Source organism: Pituophis catenifer, unplaced genomic scaffold (assembly GCF_029215685.1).
Source record: "Pituophis catenifer annectens isolate HBS135680 unplaced genomic scaffold, rPitCat1.0.hap2 SCAF_2, whole genome shotgun sequence".
Taxonomy (NCBI): Eukaryota; Metazoa; Chordata; class Lepidosauria; order Squamata; family Colubridae; genus Pituophis; species Pituophis catenifer.
This window is the reverse complement of record NW_027256882.1, coordinates 94,840,467-94,855,558: the sequence shown is the minus strand read 5'-3', so window position 1 is coordinate 94,855,558 and position 15,092 is coordinate 94,840,467. Positions and strand designations below refer to the sequence as shown.

General features: G+C 35.9%; 1 protein-coding gene across 4 annotated transcripts in view; it reads left to right on the top strand.

Annotated features, from left to right (window-relative positions):
• Positions 1–15,092, top strand: part of GRIA1 (glutamate ionotropic receptor AMPA type subunit 1) — a 235,904-nt gene that overhangs the window by 116,006 nt on the left and 104,806 nt on the right. For 3 of the 4 annotated variants that reach the window (XM_070933858.1, XM_070933856.1, XM_070933857.1), the window contains exons 3-5: positions 7,024–7,263; positions 7,846–8,030; positions 13,193–13,246. In XM_070933858.1, the coding sequence (XP_070789959.1) occupies positions 7,024–7,263; positions 7,846–8,030; positions 13,193–13,246 (479 nt within the window). The remainder of the gene's footprint in view (positions 1–7,023; positions 7,264–7,845; positions 8,031–13,192; positions 13,247–15,092) is intronic. The other variant, XM_070933859.1, reaches the window with a different exon arrangement.

Below are 15,092 nucleotides of genomic sequence, written 5' to 3'. Positions count from 1 at the left end.
AACAAACGTTGCAGCTGCAGTGAGGCAGTATGTCAGTCAAAACAAAAGCACATTCCAACCATATCTCTGTCAAGGCCATCTCCCCGGTAACCCACAGTGGCTGGAGGGGAGTGATCTCTACAACCTGTGAAAATTGCTTGTTGGAGAATGTGACTGATGACACACCTTGGGGGGGAGGAGGGAAACAGGGTCAGAGCCGGAACGTAAATTAAGTGGGGTCAGAGTTGGCTTCACTTGGAACTCGCAGACATGAAGCTCCTAATAAATAACTGGATTTCTTTTGAAGCTTGGCTGGAGGCTCATGATTTAATTAGGGCATGGTTGGAACCCTGACACAGAGAAAGAAATTTAGGGAGGACCCGCCCTAATTGTTTAGGTGATTTAAAGTAGAGGTGGAAAGCTTGTACCTTCAGACTTGCAAAATTTTGTTGATGTAGCCTTACATTAAAATGGAATTATTTCATTTAGTCATGTTTCCTGGTTTATCTGGGAGGGCTGACAGCTTTCTAAACATGTCCAGGGCCACTAACTGAAACTGATTCGATGAGCAACTCCAGAATCAAGTGTGAATATCTCAGTAGCTTCTGAGGAAATCATAACATCTTTTAAATTCATATCTGAAAAAGAGTCTATAAAGTGAGAAAAGTGACTTTATTCTTGATATAATAATAAAACCTCAAACAAAGTTCTTTCCTTGTTTGTAATAGGTTTTTCCCCCCTTAAAACTGGTTAAAGCAGCTATTGGAATAAAGAAATTATGTTCAGTGGGCTAAAGAAACTCTGTGTTAATAGCTAAAGAGTTCAGCTCTGCACAGTCAGTGCTTTGTACATGAAGGCAATCTAAGATACAGAACAACTTTTTTAGCTTTGAGGGAATCAGTTTTAAAATGTCACCATCTACTTATTCTAATTTGCACATTCCTGCATTTTAAAACATTAGACCAGAATGGAAAAAATAAATCAAATGCATTACTTAGCTGAAATCACCTTGCTTCATCTTCTAAATCAGTTATAGTTGGAATGTTTTTTCTCTTCAGTCTGGAGAAAAAGAACCATTTCATAATGGTTATTTAAGAGATGTAAAACTGTTGGCTTGAAAAGTGGACATTTGACAAGATAAATAACAACCTTCTCACATTGATTCTCAACTGATTCTAAATAGGCTTATAAAGTTTTAGATCATTCTAGAAGCATCTAGTAAGGAGCGGGCAAACTGGCAGGATAACATTAATACTAATGATGATAAAGTTAATCCAGTTTGGATTCCACTAATCCATATTCAAATTTTCACTAATTGTATTTGCGCACACACGCACACACACAAATACAATTCACAAATTCTACCTATTACTGTGAGTCATCCCCATTGGCCATGCAAACTGAAAATTCCAGCAGAGTTATTCAAACATATCTCAAACTCACCAATTTAGGCAAAGTTCATGTAACTATATTTCTAAATTATGATTGGGTGTAAAATTTACATTTTAAATTACCATTCAGGTAAATCAGAAATGCAAGGATCAAAAGATTTAGAAGAAAGCGAGGTAGGCAGGCAAGCAATGTTTTCTTTGTGTTTATATCCAGAAGAATTACTTAAAAGTTTTTGCTATGTTTGTATCCAGAAGAATTGCTTATCTCTTCTATCCAGTTACTTCTTTAAATGAAACATAAAGTCAATACTTAGTGCTTAATCGGCATCTAATTAAATTGTATAATGTCCACACAACCTGGTCCATTGAACAAATAGAAAGTACCCCCATGCCTCCTTTTTCTGTTGTTCACAGGATTAGTATTACTGACAGTTAATGTGAATTTCAAACTAATTATGGGAGTATAACAGGTATAAAGTTGTTACCTTCTGAAGGCAGGATCTAATTTAAGTAATTGAGGTTATTGTGAGAAGGGGAAAAAAGATGACTGCAGTAGTTTTCAAAGTACATTATTAAGAATGTCACACCGAAAGCAAGAAATATCTCTACTCCTCCCTCAAGTTACCTAACCACAGATGGTCTTTTCTTCAAATATTCTGACTTGCCTCAACCATCTAAAACAGATTAGAACTGTGAGTTCTTGGCTGCTAGAATCTGTTTCAAGGGCTGGGATTAACAATTATCTGAGTACAGCGTAGGAGGAGAACTGATGCTTGCTCATGATTGATACAAAGTACTGAAGATGACAGAAAGATTGAGAGGAGGAGAATGTGGCATCTGTAATCAGAGGCATCTGTAATTAATCTGTTGCAAGGCCATAATCTGCTTTATGAGGTGGATAGATCACAAGACAGTAATGAGGTTACCAAAGAAGATGGATTGTTTTCTTTGTTTTTCCAAAAATATCATTTGAGACAATGATACCCACCCACCCGCCCAAAAAAAACCCTACAGCAGAAACATTGGCGCTGAAATTAGATTTCACCATATAGTATTTTGTTTTTCTTATTACGATGTTGGCAAAAATCCTGGTCATATAAAGTTTTCATTTCTCCGGCAGATAATGCTTAGGCCTTCTTTAATGGCAGCAGAGAGAGGCAATTTGCTTTTCTCATAATTTTTTTTTAAATTTAAAATCATTTTCTTACATTTACATTATGACTCCCTTACTATTGCTCTCAATAATAGCAAAAAAGTGAGCTAAAACTTGGCAAATGAAGGCACTTTCAGAAAGATCACAATGCTTACCAACTATTGTTGGAAGGCATTTATTCTGATTACCATACTGAAATAACAGATTGTAAAGTTCAAGTTGTAATTCTCAGTCCTACTGTGCATTTTTTGCTTAGTACTGTCATGTTCAGTTTCATTTTGGATTCAAAGCTATGTTCCCTCCCCCCCCAGAAATCTAATAATTTCTGTATGTTGAGACTTTAGACATGTTCTTTTTTCTCTCCAGATGTCCTTGACGTAGGGCGAGGCTTGGAAGATTTAGTTGTCAGAATAGAGAAAGTAGCTCTCAGTGTGCATATTTATTGTGTATGTATGATGTGAGGAACCTAAAGTGTCCCAGGTTTTGGCTAGTAGCAATGTGAGAAGTGCTTGCTTCAGATTTTTTATAACTCCAATATTCTGGCATATGCTGTGTCTGAGAAAATATGTATTATTTATTTAGAGATCTATTTATTATTCTGTGTTAAAATGAACAGTTTTTGATAGTTTTTTATTATATTTTATTTTGATTAAGCCTCATAGCCAAAACTCATAGAAGTCCGGAACATTTATTGTAGTGCTTCATCTAGCATTTACCGTATTACTAACTGAGGCACAGATAAGCAAGATTTTCATTCTCTGAGCATCATTGAAAAACCTTATTAATTGTCTGGATGACCTGACCCAAATTGCTATAGTCTTATAAGACTGCCAAAGACTTCCACTGAAATTATGCACAAATTTACAAAACTAGTAAAATTGCACAATTATCATGAACATTTTGTCTTATTTGGGGAGATCAAGTGTTGGTATTCAGCCGGTTCTATCCAGTTCGGGGGAACGGCGGTTGCGAGAGGCTCCGCCCATCCACCCGGACGTCATCATGTCCCGTTTTTGATGCTCTGTACATGAGTGGAAGGCTCTGCGCATGCGCACGCTCCCATTTGCGAACCGGTAGCGACAGTAAGTGAATACCACCCCTGGTTGGGAACCTACAATATGTTATGTTATTCATTTCAAGAGTGCTATATTGTATTTTAATTCAAATTAAGGTTTATTTATTTTAAAAGAGATTTCAGATTGAAAGTGTTGGAAAAGAGTATTTGGAGCAGTTTCCCACCAAAGCACAAGAATGTAGTCAGTTAATTTTTACTTGATCTTTGTTTTTTACTAGACAATACTTTTATATTTCTCCAGATGGCATTTCTTGGCATTGTTGTGTTTGTAGTGACAGAGCCGTCCTTCCAAGTAGAATGTTAATCAGAAGACATAAAATCAGACTGATATAGTAAATTGAGGAGTTAGTAATAAAAAGTACGGGATGTTCTTTTACATCATCTCATTTTGTTTGCTCATAAACATCTATGTCCCTACAGATGTTGATAATCTATACTTCCCAGCAGTCCCACCCAGTTCAGTGAATGAAAAATGCTGGGAATATTAATTCTGCAAAATCTACAGAGCCAATACTGTCCACATTTGCATAATTCAAAATTATTCTTTGCTCTTGTACTTAGAGGTACTCAGAGGAGATCTTTCACAATACTTGCAGTTGTTATCTTACCCTTTTACTAAAAGACAAGAAAATATCATGGGCTAGACAGCAAAAACTAGAATTATTTCAGAGGAGAATAAAAACAGCGAAAAACTCAAGTTTTTTTTTAAAGATTCCTTTGAGCGTTCTGCAGTTATAAAGTCATATTCATCTGTGTTATTAAAACCAAAGGCTGGCCTTAAGATGAAAGCACAGTCACTCTTAAGAACCATCACCTTAGAATTTGATTTATCGGAATGTACCAATAAACATGAATGAAGTTAAACATGTTTGACAATATGCATGCCTGAGGTTTAACACAGTATTTCAAAATATGCTGCTGTCCCTATCATGTATTTTCCTCTGGAAATTTGTACATAGCTTTCAAGTACTCCCATGATCCCAGGCAAAACTTCTCCTGAGGAGCTGTTTGACAAAGATCAAACCCTTGTGCCTATTAGCAACAGAATTATTGAAATTAGTGAAAAGAGAACTAGAATTAATGGATATTTTTAGCATTTGATTTTGTTTATGCAAAAATATCATTGCTTAATATTTTTGTTAAATCTAGAGTCATTATGATGATCTAGCTACCCCAATCTTCTTCACTGCTGGAATAGCATGACCAACTTGCCACAAGTGATCATTTGTTATCAAATCTTTCACAAATTTTTAAGCTTCTGTGTTAAACCCTCCATCAGGGTTTATTTTTTATTTATAAGAAATGTTCCATTTTATATTTTATATGCAGTGCCCCAGACAGCTTAAACCAATTAAAACAGCAGCAAAAACTGTCAAAGCATTGAAATAAAGTAAAATAATCAGAAGTAAAGAAATATGACAGAGACTCAACCTCATAATTATTTATCAAAAACAATCAATTAATTTTGATTTCTGCCAAAAAAAATTAAAAAGACAACATCTAAAAGATTAAAAAAAAATAATACTAGGTACTAGAATTTCACACAATATGATAAAGACCAATCAGCCATATCAAAAATTAGGAATTCTACATAGCTATATTTAGAGGTGTGATGATGACATATCTGAATTATAATTTAAACAAATAAAAGCTGTTTTAGTGATTCAAATTATTTTCACTTATACATTTTATGCATTTTTCCTAATTTGCGTATTCAATTCAGCTGCACATCTGCATTTATAGCTCAACCTGGCCTATATAATTTGTCTTGAAATTTCCGAGATAAAGTCTTTAACAAGCATATGAAATTTTCTAAATATGCTTTAGATATCTCATGTGATATAATGCTCTTACAAGATTTGGTTCCAAAGATAAGCCATAATTTTCCCTCTTTGTCCTTACTGTTAGGTAATCTAAATTGCTTGTCTCTTCATAACTCACTGCTGAACTTGAGAGCAATAATTTGCATGTTACTAGATTCCCCATATCCATGTACTTTAAGGAAACAAATCCAAATTACATCTTAACCATATTATGGAACTGAGGGTTACTGTTTCATCCCTTGGTGTTAACTCTCATGTTTGCTAGAAAAGAGTCTCAAGAGAGAAAAGTGATGAGGCTGAAAATGTCCCCAAAAGCATTAATTAGTGCTTTCCAAATCTTCCTTTTTCATACAATCTTAAAAATTCCATAGCTGAATAAAATCTCGGGGATTTCTACCGCATCATTTGTTCACTGGTTTTTTTTTCTTCTTCTTCTGAAGAGGTGGGCCAGGTTTCATGGAGGATAGACCTACTAGTATGTGAGGATGCTTCTTGCAAGCTTTTGTGAGGAAATCAAAGTGTGTGTGAGGCAGTGGGGAATACTACTGGATCCAGAAACAGCCTTAAATCTTTTGTTTCATCCAGCAGAGCTATCCTTATCTTCTTAAGAAAAAGTGACCTCAAACATGCTAAATATTCTAAATACCTATCCTAAAGGTGCTTTTCAAAAGGCAGCTGGTCTTTCTTGGGGGTTTTATCCTCCCTGAAAACATTTCCTTTCTCATCCAAGAAACTTCTTCAGTTTGGCGAGAACTGAAGGAGCTCAGAACTGAAGGAGCGAAATGTTTTCAAGGGGAAAAAATGTCCCTTGAAAATTTCAAGAAAACCCAGTTGCCTTTTGAAAGGCACCATGACCTGAATGATTGAGAATCTTCATAGACATACTAGATATTTGAATGGCAAAAGGTAGGCCACTTAAAAGCAGATTTATTTTAATTGTCACATCAAGAAGAATTTTTGAAATCCCAACATGGTTTTGAAACATTACCTGCCTTTAATTTGGATATGTTCCTTTTTAATTCTAATTTAGATGTTATACTATAGATTGAAATATTAATTTTTCATGAAATTAAAAAATGTTTGCTGAAAACCATACAATTCATTGCAGTGGCTTTATTATTTTGAAGAAATATTTAATGCATTTTTGAAATAACCATACAGCAAGGATATAACATATGATGATATATCACAAAACTCCTCCAGTATCCTTTCTTCCTTTGCTTGAGTGTGTGGGCTTAGATAAACTTAATCCTATCATTTTTAAAGCCTCAATTCTCTTGGAAGATATTTGAAAAAGTGCCAGTCAAGACGATATCTTGTAATGACGACAGTGTGTCAGAGAAAACTCAGAGAAAACGAATGGAACATTCCATCTTTGAGGCTTTCTTCAGTTTCAATGCTTTGAATTGTATGACTATTTGCAAAGGAATAAACTCATAATAATAAGTATACATACATACATACATACATACATACACACATACGTGTGTGTGTGTGTGTGTGTGTGTGCATGTGTGTGTGTGTGTGTGTGTGTGTGTGTGTGTGTACCTAATTCAGAGAATTTCTGACTTTGGGGTTTTTTTCTTCTTTCTCTCTCCACAGTCTGCTCCCAGTTCTCCAAGGGGGTCTATGCTATCTTTGGCTTCTATGAGAGGAGGACAGTCAACATGCTCACGTCCTTCTGTGGGGCACTACATGTCTGCTTTGTAACACCCAGCTTCCCTGTTGACACATCCAATCAATTTGTTATCCAGCTGCGCCCTGAACTTCAGGATGCCCTCATCAATGTCATTGAATATTACAAGTGCCAGAAGTTTATGTACATTTATGATGCTGACCGGGGTAAGTCTGACTGAGTTGTGAGACAAATGAAAAATTGGATTGGGATAAAGAGATTGAGTTCTTATTAAATGTAGGAAAATACAGAGGATACTGCAAATCAAACTGCCCCCAGTTTGTGGGGGCAATAAGCTGACTTTGTATAAATATACAAAAGTATGAAGGCTATTGCTTAACGCATTGTAAGCCACCCTGAGTCTCCGGAGAAGAGCGGCATATAAATCAAATTTTTAAAAAAATCTAATTTATGCCACGTAATGCATTAAGTTATATTAAATAAATCACCATGTCATAGTGGATTTGTCCAGCCGCCAACATATACAAAATGGGAACAATAATGTTGATCTAATGTACCATTGATATAAACATTATGTGACCATGTAAACATACCATGTAGATGTTCAATATTAAAATGCTGCCTCTTACCTTGGATTTATTGATTGAGATCATGAGGTATATATAGAAATGAAGCATTTCTGAAAGCTATGATTTCATTGATTGTCATAGCAATGAGAATGATAAAACAGCCATTGCTATGAATTGATCTGATCTGATCTGATCTTATCCTATCCTATCCTATCTCAGGTTTGTCAGTGCTGCAAAAGGTGTTGGATACAGCTGCAGAGAAAAACTGGCAGGTAACAGCAGTCAACGTTATGACAACAACAGAAGAGGACTACAAGTCACTCTTCCAAAATTTGGAGAAGAAGAAGGAACGGGTCGTGGTTGTTGACTGTGAATCAGAACGACTAAATGCAATCTTAGGCAAGGTAGGTTTTAAATTGTGCACGAATAAGGCAAGACGGCCCCAGATTAAAACAATTATGGTACTTATAGTAGAATCAGGCTCGGTCCCCTTTTAGTTAAAATCTGAGACCCACAAGATTGCTCAAGAATATTGCTTGTCAGATCTGATTGCTGAAAGCAAAATACTCAGAGGCTTACTTCTTATTTCCATTTAGACCAGGGTTGTCAAACTCCTGGCCCGCAGGCCGGATGCAACACACGCTGGCCACACACACACCCATTTTAGCAAAGGGGAAGAAAGTCGTGATATGTCACATGACGACATGACGCTGCGAGTTTGACACCCCTGATTTAGCCTTTAGATTTCAAAGGTGTATCTCCATGAAACCTAGCTTTTTTCATGGCAATAGCATTTGTGTGGGCTGGGCAGTGGGATCTTCACATTAAGACTGGTATCTATGGATGCAGAAGCAAGATTAGTAGAGCATGCTTCTACTTTGCTTATGGTGCTAGGATCTGCTTTTAGAAATGTTGGGAATGTTGCCCTGCCTCTCGTCTTCTTCTTCCTGATAAGGATAGGGATACCACATATTGTTTGAAAAACTTGGATATGTAGCTTTTTGCTATTAGTATCTGATATAATAAGGATACTTTTGGAATACAATATTCATTTATGTATCCAATCTAACAATATATGAAGACTAAAATATAATTACAAACACACCATTTTAGAATGAAGGGCTAAGGCTTTATGAAGCAAGACAAGAAAAACTAAAACATTATTTGGAAATTATGCCTAGATTTGATCCTTATAATTGGCAATGAAATACCATAAATGTGGCAACAAGTCCTATTTTAAAAGAGATTTAATTCATTTTAATAAATGCTGTAACATGAAGATGCGGTTATTTTAAATATATAAAGCTATGGGTTTTTTTAAATATATGAAAGTGGTTAGAGGTAGATTTAAATCTGGGTCCCCTAGCTATAGTCTAGCATATTTGATGCTACATTGTACTAGACCTCTGGGATACACAATAAAATCATATGTACACATGGCACACAACTGCGCTTATGATATATATTGCACAAGTGGTTTCAGAAATAATTGCCCATGTAGAAACGTGGCTGGCATAGCTCAGAAGTCATGCAGAAGTACAGATGTATCTGTAGAAATAAACGGAAGTGTTTTGAAAACCCCTGTAGAGATTGTAGGCCAGCTCTGAGATATTAAATACTGTCCATGACAAAACAGCTGCTGTGCTGTAACTCTGGCGTTAGAGTGTTGATCAAATTAATCACACTTTTCCCCTGGGCTCCTCCCATCTGTTTATTCATATTCACTTGTTGCATTACATCTGAAACCTGAGCTGTGAATCACAAATGGCTGGGGAACAGCTCTTTCATTTAGAGGCATTCAGTAGGGCAGTCACAAAGGATTCAGAGTTGTTCATATAGACTGTACTGCTGAAATGCAATAGTGAAAAGCAAAGGGGTAGGCCTTGTCTTTCACAACTCTAATGAAGAAGTTTGCTTTCTGTCTGTGGAAGACTATGAAAATAATATATAAATGTATTAGAATATACTGTATACAGTACAAACTTGAAAAATATTTGCCTTAGACCAGTATACTATATATAGGAATGTAACTGGTTTTTTTTTTATCATATTTTTCTTTGTCATACTTATTTCACTTTTTGTTAAAATACTTATGTGTTTCTTCTTATCCTCCCCCTCCTCCTCCTGCTGCCCTCCTCCTTGGCAATGTATCACCATTACTATTATTAGGTTTTGCTTTTTTGCTCATTTTTATTAATTATAAAGCTGAATGAATGAATGAATGAATGAATGAATGAATGAATGTATGTTACACAGTGAGAGTCTAAATGAAGAACTTTCTCATGTGCTCCAGCCCTCTAAATTTTCACTTCCTGACAGCTGCATTTTGGAGCCTTTTTCTTGATTAATGCAAATACTACAACTCAAAAGCAGACATGTATACAAGCACAAGATTGGATTCGCAAATTTAGAAATGCCTCCTTTCATTTCCTTTTTGGGGAGAAGCCATCAGAAGCCAGAAGTTAACACAGGAATGCTTTTTATTATTATTAGTAGTAGTAGAAATGCAAGAAGCTTCATGTCCTAGAAACAAACTGTTCATGGAAAAACCGACTGATCTGCAGCACTTCCAGACATATTTGCTTCAGTCATTATTTAATTATCCTACCCAGGAGATCTGTATAGTAGGAAAGGTGGTGGTGGAGCCTTACTTATTTGTATCTGCTCTGATAACGCTAATAGAGGTACAAGGATATTAGTATAGGAGTCAGGCAGCTTTTAAGGTGTACTCAAGAGCATTGCAGCTGAAAAACTCTAAAGCAGGTGAGCCAGTTAAGGTAGAAACAAGTGTCCAATAACAACTAATCCATTTGGTGATAATTGTAATGCTGAGGAATTTTATGACATTGTGTAACATTCCCCAGTTCTCACCTGGGGAATTGATATTTAATTGAAAAACCAAGAAAGAAAAGGGAGGAAAATGTGGGATTGAATTTGTATTTGCATTGGGTCTGTTCTTGTTTATAGCTGGAATTCTAATAAAAGAAACAGAGAGAGTAGAAACTGGCACAAATAGTTCACGACTGCTTTCCATCTTGCCATTCAAAAATAGGTAACACTCATCTGATCAATGTAAATCAGAAATGTATGGAACAGAAAGAATCCACCAAGGCAATGATATTGACTTCACTAAGGCAATAATCTACTACTGACCAAGAAATATGGGAGTATTGGAAGCCATTAAATGGTTTACATTGACAAATTATCTGCATTTACTGTATATCCAGATGATAGTGAAGTGAGAATGGTTCCTTAGATAGGAAAATCATATATTAAAGTACCGATCAACAGTTATTCTTTTGCACAACTTCAGTTGGAGTGCTCTCAACATTATATAACACCTATAACATTAAGTGTGGCCCTGACCATTGTATAGGAATGTTTATTTAAATGACCCTTACTTCAGTTTCAAGAATTTTCATTGTATTTCTAGAATAATGAAAACAATTATATAATTTCTGAATGCAACAAGTAGACCATACTAGAAAGAAAATGCCTGTTGCATATGAGGCAGAAGAAGAAACAGTGCCTTTCTGTTTACTTCTATGTTTAGGATAAGTGATTTGTATCTTCTTGCCATTCTGTAGGATATATAAACTAGAGGTTATAAAGGACACTTCTCAAGATTTCCATTGTGTTCATCATTGTGTAAATAACCCCGGCTGTTTAGACTTTGATAAAGTGGCTGTGTACAGTATACTGTATGTGACAGAAATTATGGAGTGAATCACAGTCAAGATTTTTTTAAATGATTTGCCATATTTTAATGCATAAAGTTCATGAACAATTTGTCATTTTCTCAATACATTTAACTATAGGTTCCAGAATGAAATTTCTAAGTTCATAATTATATACTTTTGCAAAAACAATTTAAAAATTACCAGGACACACCTGTACATTGTATGTGAGCTCCCAGAGGTCTTATTATTTATTCTGTTAAAAGCAGAATGATGAATTACTTAATGGTGAACCTATGATAAACATGTTAAAGGTGACATGCCATAACATTTTGAGTGACAGGCCAGATTTCACAACACCTGATAACTATTTTTGAAAGCACATCACATTCTCATATGATTTTCGAGGAGGCCATGTGAGAATGAGTTGTGCTCTTCTGCAGCTTGCAGTGCCTCCAGAATTGCAGAAGAACGGAGCATGATTTTGCAGTTTTCAGACGCTGCAGAAGTGCTCCAAGACTACTTCAAGAATGAAGACCTTATGTGCCTGGAGTTATCTCAAAGTGTCTGTAGTGCGATATGCCAGCAAATTCAAGTTAGGCATTTTCCAAATTTTTTGACACACCAAGACCAAAAGGTTCACCATTGTCGGCTTAATCCAACCTTCCCTAACCTGGATACATTCTGAATATGTGAACTTTCACTTCCAGAATTCTTGACAAAGGTGGCTGACATTTCTGGAATTTGAAATTTACATTTCAAAGGGTCGAAAGAGGATATTCCGATCATTAAAAAAGTTCTCACCGTTTGAGTTAGTTCCAGATTTAATCAAATTTTTGAGAACATTTAACATTAATGATGGCTTAGAAATATTTGTAAATAAAATCTCTTCTCTTCTTTTCTTTTATTAAAATCAGCATATTATATTACAAAATATGTTCAATTTCAGTGTGACCTAAGTTTCATTCCAGCCCAGTTATTTCTTTCAGTGCATAGTTCTAGTTTTGCTTTTTTTAAAAAATTATTCGATAAAAAGTTGCATTTCTTGTATCTATGAGCCCATGTAACTGCAGGAATTCACAGTGGTCAATCTCAGGGCTTTTTCACAGCTACTGAATTGGATTGCTCTCCACCCATACTTGAGTTGGCAGAAATCTATACTGGCATGAAATTGTTGTCCCTATTGCCAGTTCCTATTCGGTTTCTGTTGTCTATATTTCAAATCATCACAGTCCCCAGATTTCTGACCAAGAAAATGAGTGACATGGATTACACACACCTTGGAATAAAGAGGAAAATACTCTTTTAATCCCTTAAGAACTAAGAACAAATTTTGACTGTCTCGTTCATGGATTGAGATGTGATAATGCCAGAGCCAACAGCAGAAAAACATGGTGTTGTCATGTCACGCTTGGCTGTCACTAGGTACAAGTGGGAAAAGACTCAAAATGAAATAAACAAGTTCTCCTTCGGGCATTGCAGCAAAGCAAAGGAACAATTCATTCTGTATTTTGTTTGCTTTAGTTTTGCCAAATGTGAATATGCATCTGGGCAGCATGTTCATAAACATTGCCTGATTATCACAATCAATTGGCTTGTGAGACAAAGAGCACACATTGTTAATGCTTGTGACTTATTTGAAGGTATCTCATATTTGCATTTTCATTTGAAGAGGAGAATATTTTTATTTTTCAATCTCTGTTGCATGTTACTATCATGTGATAGTTTGTATACCACAATGTGTATTTAAATGTAGGAGTTATACTCTTTAAGAAGCTTCAGTCCTGTGAAATGTTTCTTATTTCCTCCACAAACAGGGTAAAAATATTAGAGAGACATTTCTCAATTTGCCAGTAAATTGTTTTTGTGCTTTATTTTTTTAATTACAGATAATCAAGCTTGAAAAAAATGGGATAGGATACCACTATATTCTTGCAACTTTGGTAAGATGCTACTCTTTACCTATAATATGTATGTTTTGATCAATTCCTCTTTATTAATTGTAAAAGATGCTGCATAACTACCGATAGGAATATTCTTCAGCATATTATAATGGTATGTGGTGTTATTCTAATAGATTATTCGAAGTAATTGGCTATCTAACAAACTATCCCAGAATTAATACAAGGAGGAGGAAAATAAGTTCTTTCTGCACCTGTCTCTTGATTCTCATAATTTCAGATCATTCTTTAACATCTAGCAATGAATCTGTTCATAGTTTTTGTTAAACCATTTGAGTCAAATTCTGATGAAGATTCTCAGTCATCCAGGTAAATTGTCTGGCAGTTGAGTCATGACAACTGGACTTATTCACTTGTTGGTTTGAGATATTTTGCTGTCCATCCAAGCAGTTTCTTCAGTCTGAACAAGACGATTCAGGGAATCTGAGTGGGTAGAGAATTGTTGGAATGTGCCAACTTCCAAAATTCTTAGGGGTATTCCCACACCAACCTCAGGGTTTTTTCCCTCAAATGTGTGGCAATATGTCTATGAAGATTTTCAGTCATCCAGGTAGAATTGTCTGGAAGATGAGTCATGGCAGCTAAAGTTATCTTCTTGTAGGTTTGAGATATTATTTGCGCAAACTTTTTCTCTATGGTGAAGAAAAGTAATTTTAGACTGCTTTTATGGAGGATTCCCTTTGGACACAAATAAATTAAAAATACGGGATGAAACGTTACTTTTATTGAAGAAAATATATTCTGCAATTAAGGGATGAAGAAGATGATTATGATGATATACTCATCCATTTGTTGTGATGTGTAAGATTTTTTTATTTATTTTAAAAAGGGAAAAATAATGTTGCAGTGTGCAGCCCCCACCCCCCACCCCAGTTGAACCTCAACATCGTCATGGCAACTGTGTAATTTGTTGGATGCTGTCATCATCATTTGTTGCTTTCAAATTGCCCATTTGGCATCACCTTGGACTTCAAGGTCCTGGACTTAAGACAGCTCTAATTATTTTCTTTTCGCTGATGCTTTTGCCAGTGATTCCTCACATTCTGCCCTAAGGCAAAACCATCTTCTTTCCATGGGATTTGCCCTGGAATATCTCCATGATCCCACACCATCTGAATTTATTTTGCTATCTCGATTCAATCTGTTACTTTTTTTAAAAAAAAAATCAGTTTATATAGCCATCCATCTCAGCAATGACTTTGGGCAGGAAACAGCAATTAAAAATTTTAAAAAAGAGGTACATATACAGAATTTAAAATACATAATAGCCGAGAAAACCATAAGTCACCTGCATAGCCAGGAAACAGATTCCTTTACACAGTAAGAGTCACAGGCCCAAGTACAGAACCAGGTTTTTAGGGCCTTACAAAAAGCTAGCAAAGTCCGAGCTAACCTGATCTCCAGAGGGAGAATATTCCAAAGGACCATAGCAGATCTAGTATAGATCTATTTCAAGCTATTTAGCTCTCATCAGCTAGCCATACCCTTTCTTGGATTCAAACTTGGGCTGCCTGCATATACACACAGACACACACAGACACACACTAAGGGACATGGTGGCTCAGTGGCTAAGATGCTGAGCTTGTCGATCAAAAGGTCAGTAGTTCGAATCCCTAGTGCCGCATAACAGGGTAAGCTCCCATTACTTGTCCCAGCTTCTACCAACCTAGCAGTTTGGAAGCACGTAAAAAATGCAAATAGAAAAAAAGGGACCACCTTTGGTGGGAAGGTAACAGCATTCCGTGCACCTTTCGCATTTAATCATGCCAGCCACATGACCACAGAGACATCTTCGGACAGCGCTGGCTCTTCGGATTTGAAACAGAGA